Raw genomic sequence first — 17,638 nt, forward strand, 5'->3', positions numbered from 1 at the left:
AGTATCAGCTAATAAATGTAAAGGGAATGCTAGAATTAGGAAAATCACCATCTTGCAACTCCCATGAAATAATGAATTCAGGAAATGGTAATCAAGGGATGCCAAAAGCATTAGCTCAAAGGTTTTTGGGAAAAACAGGATATTTGCACACAGCCATTATGTGCTAACCGAAAAACAGAAAATGTACTTTACAATGGACAATTCTAACAGGGTTATCACCTTAGTCAACCAATCAATCATAGTATCATGGAGCATAGGAAAATCTGAAATTCTGTCCTCACATCACCCTATAAAGTATTCTTGCTAAAAATGCTTAACCTGATTCAATTAAACCTTTAAGCCTAACTTCTACTTCACATGAAATATACAAGGGAGAGGATCAAATTAAACAGCAATATGAGAAAACAACCAGACAAATCTAGATGTGGAACACAGTAAAAGAAAACTAGTCTGGCCTATTCAAGATGTCAGAATTGCTAGCAACAAAAAAAAAAAAAAGGAAAAATTCCTTCAAACCAAAAGAAATGCTAAGTCCTAACTGCCAAAGGCAATCAAGAGACTAAGAGGCTAGACTGGATCCAAACAGGGGCAGGAGTGAAGTAATAAAGATATTTTGGAGGTAACACAGGAAATCTGAGTATGGCTGGGTATTAGACATACGGGAATTTATTTTTCTTGGATGTGATCATGGTATTAGCATTATGTGGGAAGATGCTGTTATTCCTGGGAGAAGCATGCTGAAGTGTTCAGGGCGAAGAAACGTTATGATCATAACTTGCAAATAGTTCTGCCTGAAAGTAAATACACACATACACAGACACAAAGCAAACAAGACAAATTATTAACTACTGTTGAATATGAGTGGTAGGTACATGGGTTTATTTGTGTGTGTACTATGCTTTTAATTTTTCTATATGCTTGGAATTTTTCATAATAAAATGTTAGAAAAAATTAATGGTGTAGAAACTATAGCTATTTTTGATTTCACAATATTAATTCCCAACAAATATTTAATGTATCTCTCTATATAATGTAAATTAAAGTGAAATCAAAAGAATTCGAGTACATTTTTCAATTTCCACAGTAGCCAATAGGGAAGTGTCTGTCATTAAGATGCATCAGGATGTAGGTGGTGATGTATGTGTGCACATTACTGTTTATATAAACAGTATGTTATATTTGGATTCACATACTTTTATCTAAAAGGGATTCCAAGAATTCAAGTGAATTCAAATTAAATCTTTACTGAGTAACTAATATGGACATTGAGTTGAATAAGAAAAGACACTAAACCTGGTAATAATAGTATGACATTTCAGCTGCTGCCTAACCCCTGAATCTCTGGCAATGAATGGGTAAATATTCAAGTCAGGTAGTATCATTCTTGAAGAACACAGTAATCAGTTCATTATTATATTTCATATATATGAATAGTTATAACCATTAGTTTAAAACAAGCAGCATAATCAATTTAAAGCTATGGGTCTAGTTGCTAATCTGAAAAAGTATAACAGAAACACTATAGTTTACAAAGAGTAGAAACAGAAAATAGTTTTTATTGTACTTTTTCAAATTAAAAAGTGGACCTATTAACTTTAAAGGTAATTTACCTGAAAACATATGGAGCATATTACTTAAAAATGTAATTAACATACTGTTTAAGGATAAGTTTACGTTCTCTTTTGCAAGCATCCTGTAGATTTAGAAGCCATTCTCTTAGAGTTAGTAGTCAAACCTATACATCTTTTAGCTCTCTACATAAATGAATGGCAGACCCAGAAGCTTATAGGAACACTGATAATTAGAATTTGGAAAGATCAGCAAAGCAGACAGGAGTTACCATAAAAGAGAAGGAAAGCAAGAAAAACACTACAGTGAAAGTCAAATACTGTCTTAACATATAAGGATTGGTCAATGGTGTCATGTGATGCAGAAGATGGAAGTCCAGAAAAAGAAATAACAAAGACTGTTAATTATCCTCCAGGCTCTATTCTTCCCTTCTTTGTTTATGGGTATTGCCTCCAAAGTTTTAGCAAAGACAAAAATGTCAAAAAACTGGAAGGCTAACCAAATTGTTTTAAGACAGGAAGCCAGGGGGTTCTTCCTTAGACTAGAAGGAAGAAAAGATTAAGGATCGTATTTCATTTGCTCACTACTGATTACCCAAAATCTAACATAGGGCCTAGCATATAATAAGAACTCAAGTGTGTATTTGCTGAATGAATGAATGAATGAATGGTAAAGCTAAAGATATGTAAGAAAGCTTACACCTGACAGTCTATATTGCAAAAAAGCGATGGAAATCTATGTGTAGAGGAAAAAAATGAGAAGGAGGCACTGTGATCTTTGGGAAATAAAATCACTGTGATCATGACTTTGTATCACTATTTTCATACATGCCAATCTTTGCAGTATTTCAATGTTATTAATTCAAGTAAGATTCATTTAAACAAAACATCATAGATGTAAGACTTTAAAAAAAAAAACATTTTAATTAAGACTTTCACTAAAAGAAACCTAATACAGTGAACTTACTTTTCTGACAGATGCTTTAGTCTTCATGTGATTGTTTCTGAAAGTCGCCATAACTATTTGTTGTCGTATATAATCAATGAAGAGGTAATCCACAAAGCTCCTAAAGAAAACATATTAAAACAACTTATTTATGGATCTTAGTTATTCAGGCAAGTATTTTGTGCTAAATTAATTTCTTTAAACTCAGCCATTAAAAGAAAAATGAAAACAAACAAAAATAATCTGAGCCCCCCCAACCAAATTTACTTGCAATCCAACAAAAATATTTGGAAAATATATGAATAATGGTATCTTAATAAGATAAAAATTACTATAAAAATCTCATATTTTAGTTCAAAATTATAAAATAGTTTACACACTTATCTATTCAATCTCACTGCCCTTTTTTATTGCAAAGCCTCAAAAAGAGAAAGATTTGAAAAACAAGGTTTTTTCAAAAACATTTTAAAAATAAAAGCTTAAGTAGAAAGTATCACAAAAAGAATTCCAACTTCCCTGCCTCCCAAAAGTCACTCTTATCTCTATGGCAATAGTGAATCCTCATGACATTCTTATTTCTTGGGCAGAAGGGTTTCATAATGCACTAATGAGAAATCTACGCTTATCAAATTAGATAAACAAATTCCTTACATAGGAAGCTTAAGAGCATACCAATGACAAAATTTCAGAAGACATCCAAGTCAAATGATTAATAGTACTTAACACACACAACTTCCAGGAGAAATGTTCAAACTGTCTTAACTTTTTAAAGTTGTTTTAATATCTTTGAGAACTTAAATCCACTCCAGGTATTAACCACTCAATATCTGCATGTGATCACAATATCTTGTCCATTCTTTTAACATCTACTTGTGCTAGATGCTGTGGATACAGGAGAAACAAGAAAGATATGATCCTCCTGCATTCAAAGCTTTCCAAGGAAAAAGTTTTATCACAGTAAAGAGAAGTGGGGAACTAAATTCTTTTTTAAACAAATCAAATAAACACAGATTTAAGAAATTCTGTTTCAGGTATTTTCAGAAAATCAATCTGGTCTTATTAAGAATTGCCTAGTTGAAGCCGGGAACCGTGGCACATGCCTTTAGTCCCAGCTCCTCAACAGGCTGATGTGGGGAGGATTGCTTGAGCCCAGGACTTCAAGGCCAGTCTAGGCAATACAGTAAGACCCAGTTTCTGAAAAAAACAAAAAAATGAATTGCTTAGTTGAGGCTTCCAAGACATTTGATTAACATAAATTTACATTGTGAGGAGATTTATATACAAAAACAAACTTCAATGTAGCCCCATTGTCAAAACTTTTAAACAACTAAATTTTAGTGAAGTTCAAATTTTACATTCTTTCACTATGGAGATAAGACTATAACATGTGAGTGCGCAAACACACACATACTTCTTTAGAGATTTCTACATTTTAATTTTTAGACAAAGAAGTGCGATGGTATTCTATTCTGAACTACATTAAGCCCTAGTGGTTAATAATAAAATCTGATTAATTACTGAAATGGAAGCAGCATCATGAGAAAGTCTCAGCCTAACACAAGAAGTTCCTATCAGCACAAGGTAAAGGGTGATATTCAGAATCCAGAAGAGCATCATGTGTGTTCCTGTGCTGCCTCTTATTAGCTTTGTTTCCTCTGGGTAAACTGCAATGTCTCTGAAACTTTTTCCTCAATATATATAATACCTTATTTACCGGACAAGTTTACTGTGAGAATCAAATGAGAAATAATTTATGGGAGGTACTTTGAAAACTATAAAACACAGGCAAAAGAAGACTTAAAATTTACCTATGGACCAAAATGATCAAGTGGACCAAAATTATCAAAACAAGGCTTATGTACAAAAATGTGTGTGGTCAAAGCAAAAAGAGAGTCCTTTTATTTGTCCCAGGCCACTTCACTCTCCTTTCTTCCCTACAGTGTTCTCCTCAACTGCCAGAAAGCCTTAGAGGAAAATGGGCTTTTCTCAAATGTAACATAATATAGAAGCCAACATAACGGTTCCAAGAAACCAGAGACTGTCAAAGTCACTTCCTACATAAAGTGGTACATGCAGGCAGTTCTATAATATTAGCATGTCAAAACCCTGAAATATTCTACTCTTTGACTTAGCATTTCTACTTTTGGGAATTCATCAAAGCAAATAATGATCCTAGAGCATCCGGCTTACTAGCAACAGCTCATAATGCATCGTGTGCTCTGTTTTGCTAAGAGGTTTATGTAAATATCTCATGTTATCCTTAAGACTACAGAATGGGATCCCAGTTTGACAGTGAGAAAAACTGAGGCAAGGGGAAGTTTAGCAATTTGCCCAGGCCCACACAGTAAATAAATGGCAGAGCTGAGATTCAATTCTAAATTTCTAACTGCAGAACTAGGGCTCTTCGCCACTCCTCTACAGTGCATAAAGGTTTGATAGGCTGGTTCATCACGATTCACAATAAGCAGCAGCAATTTAGATGCCAGAAACAAGAGAGTAATTAAATGACCTTAAGTTCATTCCCACAGTGATACCATGGCAGCCATTAAAAGCAATACTGCAGGAGAGAGGAATGGCACACCTTATATCACTTTCTGAGTCTACTCCTAACCTTGCCTGAAAGGGAAGTGGAGAAAAGAGACAGGTAACAATTACCTTTGCAGCTGCTGACTAAAATCAACAAAGCAAAGATAAACATTTACTCACAGGAGACTTCACCATCAAATAAATGGGATCAACTATCTAAATGAGCTGCTTACCCTCAGGTACAACAAGCACTGAGGTAGAAGAAACAGTTTCAAAGAGGGGCAGGGAGAGGCAGGAGAAACGTGCTCTGAGGCAACATGAGGGATTTGACAGGGCTGGCTACCCCAGTTCACTTTACCCACAATTTTCCTGAATGGCAGATCCAGAAAAAACACCCTTAGTCAAGGTTGAATAATAAACCAAATGGAATTCAGTATGGGATCTGTGAAGAAACACTGAAAAACAAACAACACATAATATGCACAAAAAGAAAAAATCCAGACAAATACAATCATGCTCCTGTAGCTCACATTATCTAACAGTACCTCAAAACAATATTCTCAAAAAAAAAAAAAAAAAGCCAGTATTCTCAAAAAAAAGCAATAGGTATTGCTAAAAACAATGGAAAACCAAGATTTTAAGAAAAATCACAAAATGCAAAAGTAAACAAATGAAAGCAATTAGAGAAACAATTATAAAGAATGCAGAGAACAGAGATACGGGGCACTTTAAATAAATACATATATCCTTTGATCATGCAATTTCACTTCTTAAAATTTATCCTACGTATACACTTGCACAAAATTCACAAAGATATGTGAAAGGCTATTCACTGAAATAAGCTGAAAATAACCTAGAAGTTTATCAATTCAAATAAATTAAAATAAATTCACATGATTATTACTCAGCTATTGGAAATAATGAGTTAGAGTGATCAATACTGGCATGAAAGAGCACGTTGCAGAATGGTGTAAATAGTATGCTCTCACCTGTAATTAAAAAAAAAAAAAAAAAAAAAAAACTGGCCTAGCATAGTGGCTCCCAGCACTTTGGGAGGCCAGGAGTTCAAGCCCAGCCTGGGCAACATGACCAAACCCCAACTCTACTAAAAAATACAAAAATTAGGCCGGGCGCGGTGGCTCAAGCCTGTAATCCCAGCACTTTGGGAGGCCGACGCAGGTGGATCACGAGGTCAAGAGATCGAGACCATCCTGGTCAACATGGTGAAACCCCATGTCTACTAAAAATACAAAAAATTAGCTGGGCATGGTGGTGCGTGCCTGTAATCCCAGCGACTCAGGAGGCTGAGGCAGGAGAATTGCCTGAACCCAGGAGGCGGAGGTTGCGGTGAGCCGAGATTGCGCCATTGCACTCCAGCCTGGGTAACATGAGTGAAACTCTGTCTCAAAAAAAAAAAAAAAAAAATACAAAAATTAGCTGGGGTGGTGGTACATGTCTATAATCACGGCCACTAGGGAGGCTGAGGCACAAGAATTGCTAGAGCCCAGGAGGAGGAGACTGTAGTAAGCCAAGATTGTACAACTATACCCCAACCTGGCCACAGAGCCAGATTCTGTCTCAAAAAAAAAAAAAAAAGAAAGAAAGAAAAAATTATATACAGACACAACTCTGACACACACGTGTACCTATTTGTGCATCCACAGGAAATGACTTGAAGGAGGTACATTAAACTGATGACAGCAGTCACCCATGAGACGTGGGACGACTTTTCTTTTTTTTGAGATGAAGTCTCGCTCCGTCACCCAGGCTGGAGTGCAATGGCGCGCTCAGCTCACTGTGTGCAACCTCTGCCTCCTGGGTTCAATCAATTCTCCTGCCTCAGCCTCCCGAGTAGCTGGGATTACAGGTGCCAACCACCGCGCCCAGCTAATTTTTGTATTTTTAGTAGAGACGAGATTTCACCAAGTTGGCCAGGCTGGTTTCTAACTCCTGACCTCAGGTGATCCACCCACCTCAGCCTCCCAAAGTGCTGGGATTATAGGCGTGAGCCACTGAGCCCAGCAAGGACTTTTAAATTTTATAAAATGTCATCTATCTAAGAGAAGGTGGTAAGTCATTAAGTAAAATAAGGCAGGTTCCGGCATTTTAGCATTACCCCATTTTGTGAAAAGTCTGTATAACTACATATGTGTATCTATATATGCAATATAAAAGAAGACATACACTAGATGGGTTCAGACATTGGTTTTATCTGGGTAGATGCAATCATGGATGTTTCATTTTGTGTCTATGAATGGGGAGTTTTGTACTTTTCTGAATGAACATAAATTCTTTCATAATTAAAAAAAATAGTTTCCAGCCGGGCGCGGTGGCTCAAGCCTGTAATCCCAGCACTTTGGGAGGCCGAGGCGGGTGGATCACGAGGTCAAGAGATCGAGACCATCCTGGTCAACATGGTGAAACCCCGTCTCTACTAAAAATACAAAAATTAGCTGGGCATGGTGGCACACGCCTGTAATCCCAGCTATTCAGGAGGCTGAGGCAGGAGAATTGCCTGAACCCAGGAGGCAGAGGTTGCGGTGAGCCGAGGCCGCGCCATTGCACTCCAGCCTGGGTAACAAGAGCGAAACTCCGTCTCAAAAAAAAAAAAAAAAAAAAAAAAAGTTTCCAAGTCTGTCCTTATCTCGTCTGGCTTAAGAAATGTTCGAGTTGATATCATCCATTACGTGATGTTTTTTGTATCAGAATTAACCACGCCAAAGAGTCTCTGAAATGCCTATCAACAATATTGCTGTACTTTGACTCTTCTACTACACTAGTTCTCAAACCTCAGTACATGTACAAATCAGCTTATTTCTAACTCACACAACTCCCACATCAGAAGACACAAATTCAACAGGTCTACATGGAATACAGGAATCTGTAATTTTAACAAGTGCCACATGTAACTTCTGGTTGAGAAAAACTTGTCTTTACCTACATAAATTTCCTCTCCTAAATTCTTTCATAATTTGTTACTCAAATACTAGTATTTCCTAGTCTTCATCCTTATCCTCTTGTCTCATTTTATTTAGTTTTTCAAGGACATTTTATCCTTACCTCTAGTTTTAATTATGCAAATAACTCCCTAATTTATTCTTCAGTTCTGGATATCTAATTTCCTATTAGACACTTCCAACTAAATATCTGTTACTCCAAAATTTGTATGTTCAAAAGGTAAATAAAACTTTCTCCCTAATTGATCTCTTCCTGTATTCTCTATCTTAGTAAGAGCCATTAAACCAAACCCAGCTAGTAGGTCAAGCTGGAAACCGGTCTTCCTCTCAATGCCTATAGACTACCATGTCTAGTAAATTGCCAAATCCTGACCTGTCATTCTCTCAAATCTACCCTCTCTGTTCCATCAGCTGAACTGCTACTTACTATTCACGCCTCAGTTCAAGAACTTCCCTCCCTAAAGGTTTGGCTCATATCTCTCCTTTATCCCTCTTTGCCCAAATAGTAGCCACCTCCTTTGTGCTCCCTAAGTGGTTTATAGTTTAATCCTCTGATACCACTGTTTGCGTACTTCCCTCCTGTTGTAAGTTCCCTAGGAACAAAAGTGTCATATGTATTTGTATTTTTACATAATAGGCATTCAAACTGTTGATAAAAAGTAACATATTTAAAGAACAAAGTTCAAAGCACGATGTAGGCTGAAAAACATAAAATAAGAGCAAAGCATGCCTTTAAATATTTAAATGAATAGGTCTACATTTAATGAGTTTGTGAAAATATATTTATGTTTCCAATAATTTCTACTTTATAGTATCTGAGATCGTATTTGGAGTAAATGCTCCAAATACACATTTTGACCAAATGCCAAATGGCCAAGTGTTAAAAATTAATATTCTGTTGAATATAACTACAAGAAAACCGGATAGAATATATATGAAGCATTGGCTTTAAACATTAGACAACAGGCAACACAGGACTGTGAACCCTGAGAGAAGGGTAGCCTGCCAGCTACTTCCAGGTCACAACACAGGGACAGGAAAGCCAAACAGTCTGGCAGTTTCACTGAGTTTTAGACAGAGGTCAATTTGGGGAGACCAAGATGGCTAGAATTTACAGGGTACCATGCTGGTGGGAGAGCTGAAAGTAAGTGAGAGCCCTAGATGAACCACAATATATTCCACCAGAATAGAAAAACCTTACAATATATCAGGCAATGATACATTATCATTAGAAGAAGTAGCAGCCTTAGTAGAAGTAGCCTTAGTAGAGGCAATAATTCAGCACTACATTAAAAACTGTTATGAATCCACATTAATAAATTCTAAAAGCAAGCCTTGAAACAATTCAACAGATTCCAAATAACTGTGCACCCCAACAAAATTCAACACATTTAAGTAGTATAATCAATTAAGCAAGCAACAGTAATAGACTCAGTGGCTGGCATACAATAAAAAATTACCAAGCATGGAAAGGAAGAAAAAATATGAACCATAACCAGGAGGAAAAAAGTCAATAAATGGAGACTTAGAAACAACAGTGATGATGGCAGGAAAAAAAACGACGGTAAAACTCTAGTACAAATATATTCCATACACTCATGAAGTGAGAGGAAAACATCATCATGATAAGGAAAGAAAGAGAAGATACAAAAGACACCAAAATTCAACTTTTAGAGATGAAAATATACCATACTAAAAGGAAAAGCATACTGGATACAATTAACAGATTAAAAACTAGGTAAGAAAAGTTCAGTGAACTTGCAGACAATTAATAGAACCTATCCAAAATGAAACATGGAGAGAAGAAACTTGAAAACAAACCTAGAGGATAACTGACTTTTTAACCACCATAAAAAGTAACTGGAGTCCCATGAAGAGAGAGAGAGTGAGTGAGTGACAGATAGAGAGAGAGAGAGAGAAAGAGAGAGGGAGAGAGAGCGCGCGCACACGTGCACTGGGGAAGAGGGTGCAGAAAAAAATAGTTATTTGAAGGCAAAATAGCCAGAGCTTCCAAAATTTGATGAAAATCATAAACTGACAGAACCAAGGAAGCTCAGCAAACCCCAAGAATACACATAAAGAAAGCCATACCAAGGCAAATCATAACCAAATGGCTGAAAACCAGTGACAAAGAAAACATATTAAGTGACCAGGAAAAAAAAGTACATGTTACATAGAGAGTAACCAAGGACAACAGACTTCACATCTGTATGAACCAGAAAAAAAGACAATGGAGCACGATCTTCAAAGTACTAAGAAGAAAATAAAAAGGATCAACCTGGATATACTCAATGAAAATATATTTCAAAAATTAAGGCAAAATAAATGTATTCAGATGAATAAGGGTTGTGAAATTCACCAACAGTTGACTGCCACTAGAGTAACTGTGGAAAGAAATTCTTCAGGCAAAGAAAAACAATACTAGATAGAAATCTGGATCTTACATGAAGGAATAAATACCTGAAATGGTAAATATGAGGGTAACAGAAGTTATTCTTCATTTTTCAATCCCTTTTAAGCAGTTAAGATATAACTATTTAAACTAAAATTAACAATGAATTAGAAGGTTTAAGATAGACACAGATAAAATGTATGACAAAATAGGATAAAGAATGTGGCAGGGGGAGATGGAGATGGAAAAAATATTGTCTTAGGTTTCTACATTAAACATGAAGTGCTATTATTTGAAGAAAAACTATAATAAGTTAAAGTTATCTTGTACACCCTAATGCAAACACTAGAAAAATAAAACAGAATAACACCTAATAGGTGAACAGTAGAATAAAAGCAATGCTATCCCCCTTTTTGCAGGTAAGGAAGCTAAGTTCCTTTCTCAGGTACAGACCTGTTGTTTGACTTACAAAATTTAAAAATACTATAGCTATCAGATACTACTGTTTTGTTTTTCAAAACAATAGTCAATCATATAAAATGATTTTAGTATGTCTTAATATGTATTAAGATATTTGCTTTATAGTTTCTGCCTTTTTTCTTTTTAATCCTCAATCAACCTCATTCCTGCATTCACAATATACATGTTGTTCTTACTGCTACAGGGTTTCTCAACCTCAGCACTACTGACATTTTGGGTCAGGTAAGTCTTTGTTGTAGGAGGCTGTGTACGTACTGTAGGATATTTAGCAGCTTCGTTGGCCTCTACCCACTAGATGCCAGTAGTACTCACTGAGTTACAGTAACCAAAACTGTCTCCAAATATGACCAAACATTCCATTGGGGGGCAAAATCACCACTGCTCCATTTTAGCACTTTAGACTACAGTGCCTTATGTAACAGTTAAATGTATACATGTCTATGCCCTGCACTGGACTGTAAGTGATAACATCATTCAACACACATATTCACCAAGTGTCTAACGGTGATTAGGAAACAACAGTGAATTACATTCTACAGCCATGCCTTACTCATCTCTGCATTCCCCAAAGGCCTTACTCATAATAAGCAACTATTCATTTATTGAAATGAATAAGCTGTAAGGTGAAGAAAAATTTCGTCAATGACGTGAATGCAGACAAGCATTTGGTGGCAAAAGCAACAACACCAAATAGAAAATAGGGCCATTTACCTAACAACTTTTTGCAAAATTAATCCAGGTATATCTGTTCTGTCAATTTTGTTTTCTCGAACAGTCATAGAGAAAAATTATTGATTTTTCAACTGTATTTCAGGTTGAGATCTACTTCTAAGGTATGTTTAAGCCCAACTACCCATTGGTATTGAAAGGAATAACATGGGTCTAATTGGCAAAGTACTAAGTGTGAATGGCTATTAACTTCAAAACTACCTATTCAGCAACAATAAACACAACTTTTAAAAACAACATGGAACAACGAAATATTAAAATCTTGAGATTGTGCTTTCAACATGAATATGCTGCCTAGAACATAAAGTAACATTCTTAATCTTGAATGAATCCCTATCACCAAGATTATTTTTAACAGAAAATAGGTTCAGAATTTTAACCCAGGAACAATTTCTTTTTATCAGTGACATCTATGCCTCCATGACTTTAAGAGTATATTGTTGAAAAGGCATTTAAGTAGCTCTTACAAATATAAGGATCTATCCTAAGCTGCCAGTAGCAGAAATAAGTGAACAGATCTGCTTTGCAGATGGGACGGTCACAGGAAGCACCCTACAATCCCACACAGAACCTATTAACTCACAGGGTATATTACAGCATAAAAAAAGAACAGTGTGAAAAATAACTTTAAGGTTTCAAGCCTGAAGAGCTGAAAGAAAAGTATAGCCTTTGCAAATTAGAAGGTAACTGGAAGGCAGTGTTTTATGTCAACATAATACTATACAAGGGGATGGGTACAGTGGCTCACACCTATAATCCCAGCACTTTAGGAGGCCAAAGCAGTTGGACTGCTTGAGCCCAGGAGTTCGAGACTAGCCTGGCCAACATAGTAAAATCCCATCTCTACAAGAAATATAAATAATAGATGTGGTGGCATACACCTGTGGTCCCAGCTACTCAGGAAGGTCAGATGGGAGGACTGCTTGAGCCCTGGGTGAGGGAGGTTGTAGTGAGCCAAGATTGCACCACTGCACTCTAGCCTGGGTGACAGAGCAAGACCATGTCTCTCTGTCTCTGTCTCTCTCTCTCTCTCTATATATATATATAGATATACATACATATATATATATATATATATATATATATATATATATATATATGTATGTATTGGGATATATATACCCCAATAACTAAAAAGAGATTTATTTGCAGTCAGAGCTGGAGATGTTACTCTTAAGAATAATCCTCTAAGAACTCGAAAGCTGATCTCAGAGACTAGGAAGAACAGAAAATCAAGAGAGCATCTACGGAGACAACCATGATAAAGGGTTCCCGGGCAGGTATAAAAGGAAGCACAAATAAATGGCAGTCTGAAAGGTAGCTGAAGTAGAGATTTAGAAGAATTTAGTGTCATCACTGAAGTCGAGAAATGGTTTTAAGCATGAGTGGTCAGCACTAGACTACTAAACCTCTTGAGGGCAGAAATTCTTTCCTCTCTGAACATGACAGAAGCCCGTATCACAGTACCTGCCACACGGTATGCTCCTGACAAATACTAATACTGTACCCTTGCACTGCACCTGCCATGCACCAGACACTGTTTAATGGCTTTATATACATGAATTCATAATTCTCACAACAGAAGGTGCTATTATACCCATTCTACACACAAGGAAATTTAGTCATCAAGCATTTAAGTAATTTTCCTGAACTCCACAGCTAGAAGAATCTGTGCTGCAGAGACTACTGGTTCGATCTGGTTAGAACATTACGAAGCTGTGAGCAAGTTCAATGCAGTGCTAGAGGAAGAACTCAAATTGCAGGAGGTTAGAGAACACTTCAGGTACCCATCAATTCCTCCCTGTCCACTATCTTTTTGTTAAAGATATTGGCATGGCCAGTTTAAAATGTGCAGACAAACTTAAGTCTCTTCTCATCCATTTTTCCCATTCCCCTCTTTCCCCACTCCCCAGCCAACTAGGCTAGAAGTAGAAACCTGACCAATTGGATTCTCTCTCTAGAAACAGAACTGAGACTGGAGATGTTTGCTGAGAACCATGTTACACAGTCAGTGAGTCTGGTGTTGGCATCATGGCAAACCAAAGTCTCATGAAAACCAGTTTTGGGGAAGTGGGAACCAAGAGCTTTAAAGAGAAGGCCAATCTAAAAGAAAGTGGAACAGACCTGCAGTGAGTAGCAGAGACATAAGACTATGTGCTTCCAGAGAAAAACTAGAAGAGTAACTGCCTGAAGACTTTTTGGTTCCCAGAACACTGAACTGAAATCATGCAATGGACTTCTGCAGCACTGTATGACACATGCTTTTAAAGTAGGCTAATTAAATTGGCTTTTTGTTCCTTGCAATCAAAGGACCCTCAAACTATTACAGGCAGTAAAAATAAACAAAAACACTAAGTAAGCAGCTACTATGTGCTTCACACTAACTTTCTGAGGTGGGTATGAAGAAAATGAGGCTCATTTAATTAACAGACCTGACTCCCAAATCCAAACTCTTTACAATATACCTCATTTTCACTCAAGTAACATCCTCACCCAGGCCTCTACCCCATTTATTTTACTTCCCAAGAAACATTCTCAGGCTATTCTAAAAATGTTAACTTTTGTCCTCTTACGATGTCTGGTCTCTAATCTATACATTTCAAATGACTTTACCCCAGATGTTTTTTGTTGTTTTTTGGGTCTCGCTCAGTCACCCAGGTTGGAGTGCAGTGGCATGATCTCAGCTCACTGCAATTCTGTCTCCCAGGCTCAGGCAATTCTCATGCCTCAGCCTCTCGAGTAGCTGGGTTTAGGGTTTAGAGGTGTGCACCACTATATGTGGCTAATTTTTGTATTTTTTTAGTAGATGCCACGTTTCTCCATGTTGGCCAGGCTGGTCTTGAACTCCTGGCCTCAAGTGATCCACCTGCCTCAGCCTCCTAAAGTGCCAGGATTACAAGCGGGAGCCACCACGCCTGGCACAGAGTATCTTTTTAATAAACTTTTAAATTATTTATGACGAGGAGAATCAAGGCATTTGGATCTTTCCAGTCTGTTTTGAAACTGATAAAGCATTTTTATTTCTTTTCCCCGTATTACCAGCTTATTGACCCTTAACTCAAGCCCAGGCTAAACTTAGATCTTTTATTGATCTGTCCTCACCCTTCAATCCTTCCAAGTAGTTGATTAGTAAAAATGCGAATAAGACAGAAAAAAAAAAAAAAAAAAAGAAAAAAACAAAATAAAAAGTTACCCTATCAAAAGTTACAATTACTTTTGAAAAACCAAAAAACACGCATGCTAAAAGTTTGAAAACCTTGCCAAAAAGTTGTGAAGACAAGCCAAAAAAATTATTTTTCTATTTCTGAAAATTAGTTTGCTAAGATGGAATGAGAAGGAGTTTCTTCTAATGAACAGTGGTATCCTTTGCCAATTCACAACGAGACATTTTCTGTCTTTCATATTTTCGTTAAGAACAGACAGAATTCCTCTACCTATTTATAACGCAATTTCTCTTAAAATGGTCTTTCATATACTGTCCAAATTGGTTTGAGTTCCTTTTCCAGACAGTAAGTTCCTAAAATTAAAAAATTAAAAGTTTCATATTTTTTCCAGCCTCTACAGGCAAAAGAGGACTTCTTTAGCTTCTAGACTTATCCTTGGATTTCAGAGGGCTACAGAAGGCTAGAGAATTTCTCATTGGGGTTCCATGTCTTAGGCAACTTCCCATATCCTCAACAACTGCAAACTATCACTGGCCTAGGAGTACACTGGTAGGCCATCTCCGATCTTATCCACAGTGCCGTTATGCAGGTACATACGCTAGTCACTAGCTCAGCTTGGGAACCCACTTCCTCCCCGATTCCCTTACATTCTTTGACCTTTCATAAATGACTGTTACTTACAGCTACAATTAATGGTGACATTCACTGTTCACCCCTGGGTCACAGTTTTGTCAGAAGGAACAACAACAACAAAATGAATAATCAAGGTACCATTTGAAAAAACTGTGTTTAAAAAAAAATCATTAAATTGCACTATTTTAACTGACACCAATCATGCTAGGCACTGGGCTGCCATTCTAAAATCATGATATTAAAACATTATCTTTGCATTACTGAGTACCCCATTTTTTCTTAGTACTCTATATTTTGAGTATTTTCAGACATAATGAAATCACAATTAACATAACATTTCTAAAAAAGTGGGAAGAGCTAAGCAAAACGAGCATTTTGCAAGCCATTGAAAGCTGAAAAGAGAACAGCAATTAACTCTGGTTTGTACTAAAGCTTTTAGATACGTGTCTCAGCAGTCTTTCTCAACCTGAAACTCCTTAACATCTAAAGCTAAACCACATCCAACTTTATATGGTTTTAGAAGACAGAGAAAGCGGAAAAAAAAAAAGTAAGCTGGTAATATGGGGAACAGAAAAAAATATTAGCTTTTACTGTCATTGCCATTTACTTTTTTTTTTTAATACTGCGGTTACATCTACGTATTTTTTTATAAAGTAGCTAAGATGCCCGGATTAATAGCAGTATACCCAATCCATTCGGAGTACTTTATGGCCAGCTGCTAAGTCATTCAAAGCCTAGGAGGATATTTGACAGCGAATCCATATATCAATACTATGAGGAGCCGTTTGACGCCTTCCGTTTCTGTCACAAGATCTGAACAGCGCCTGCTTCCAGGGCTCCGGGGTTCTGACAGTGAAGGATGCTGTTCGGGGACAAAGTGCAACGTCCTCCTCGGGCTGCAAATGCTCCTGTGCGCACACCACGAACACACACTAAGCACGAGCACCACGCACACTTCTCTGAATACCCCCCCCAGGGGATGAAAAGAGCCTGTCACTAAAACGGGCGGCAGCTCCATCCCCACAGTCAGGACCCCAGGAAGACGCTTCTCGAGCCCGAGCACCACCCTCTACTACGGGCCCGCTGCCTTGGGCTTCCTCTCTCCGCCACGCTCCTCCCGCCCTCCTCCCTGCGCCATGCGAAGGCGCAGCTCTCCCGCGGCCCCGAAGCCAGAAAGGGTACCACCGGCAGGCGGAGGGGTTGGGGCGCCAGAGCCGGGCCGCTCCCTCCATGCTGTCCGCACAACCGCCGCCACCCCAGCTAAGCGCAGCCTTCGCTGCGGGCGAGTAGGCGCTCGGCTCACCTGGGGGCCGCAGCCTCTGCAGCTCACGGACATGTCACCGGCCGCAACCAGCCGGGAGCGAGCCGGGCGAGCAGGCTGGCCCCCTCCCGCGCCGGGCCCCAGCCCTCCCCCCTCCCAGCCCCGCGTCCCGCCCTGCCCACCCCTTGGCTTCCGCCGCAGCCGCCGCCGCCGCCGCCGCAGCTCCGGCCCGCAACACCGCCTACTCTCCACGCCTCCCACTCACTCTCGCGAGAGGGCGACGAGCCTCTCGCGAGAAGAACTCCGCTGCGAGCCCGCGCAAAAGTGGGTGGGCGTTTAAAAAGAGAAAGAAGGAACAGGAAAAAAAGCCTTCCCACGTGCGCCGGAGCAGCTAGCGGAGCAGTCCCGCCGGTCACATGACTTAGAGGCGGCCTCTCCATTGGCCGGGACCCGCTCAGCCGTGGGAGCTTTAAATTCGAGGCCGACCTACGAACCTGCGGCGGACGTCTTGCGCGCTTCCTGGTCCGTTGCCTTGGAAACGGCTTAACCCTTTCCTCTGGCAAGTCCCCAGGCCTTGGCTTGCTCCGCAGGTTTGGTTTCACGCTCTGTCTCTTTTCCGTCAATCCCTTGGCCTTACCGTCTGGGGTCAGCTGGGCTCCTTCTTCGCCTCAAGGCTAGTTTTGCTTTCTTCCGAAGCCCCAAGCTCTTCCCAAAGTGACAGCCCCACCAGATCTGACTGCCCAAGGAAGGGCCATCCTTTCTGATGGCTCCGCCCCTTCTCCCAGCATCTCCAGGGAGGACTACTCACAGCGCACAGGGCCTCTGGTCCTATCGCAGCCAAGATTCTCAGGGCCCTAGTGCACCCAGTAGCACCCAGGATTCTCAGGGCCCCTAGTGCTCACCCTGATGTCTTTACATGGTATGGAAATCAGAAAGTAAACCTTTAGTCACTGGGAAGCCTCGCCAGAGATGTAAAGCTATT

General features: G+C 38.9%; 1 protein-coding gene across 3 annotated transcripts in view; it reads right to left on the reverse strand.

The window, feature by feature from the left end:
* Window positions 1-17,438, reverse strand: part of AKAP11 (A-kinase anchoring protein 11) — a 49,674-nt gene extending 32,236 nt beyond the window's left edge. For 2 of the 3 annotated variants that reach the window (XM_032294781.1, XM_032294779.1), the window contains exons 1-2: window positions 16,699-16,840; window positions 2,536-2,635 (exon numbers count right to left, since the gene is read on the reverse strand). In XM_032294781.1, the coding sequence (XP_032150672.1) occupies window positions 2,536-2,586 (51 nt within the window). In that variant the 5' untranslated portion in view covers window positions 2,587-2,635; window positions 16,699-16,840. Of the gene's footprint in view, window positions 1-2,535; window positions 2,636-16,698; window positions 16,841-17,150 lie in introns of those variants that run through there. The other variant, XM_032294780.1, reaches the window with a different exon arrangement.
* Between the last annotated feature and the right edge of the window lie 200 nt (window positions 17,439-17,638).

This window comes from Sapajus apella, unplaced genomic scaffold (assembly GCF_009761245.1).
Source record: "Sapajus apella isolate SASKATOON/1434 unplaced genomic scaffold, GSC_monkey_1.0 scaffold32, whole genome shotgun sequence".
Lineage (NCBI taxonomy): Eukaryota > Metazoa > Chordata > Mammalia > Primates > Cebidae > Sapajus > Sapajus apella.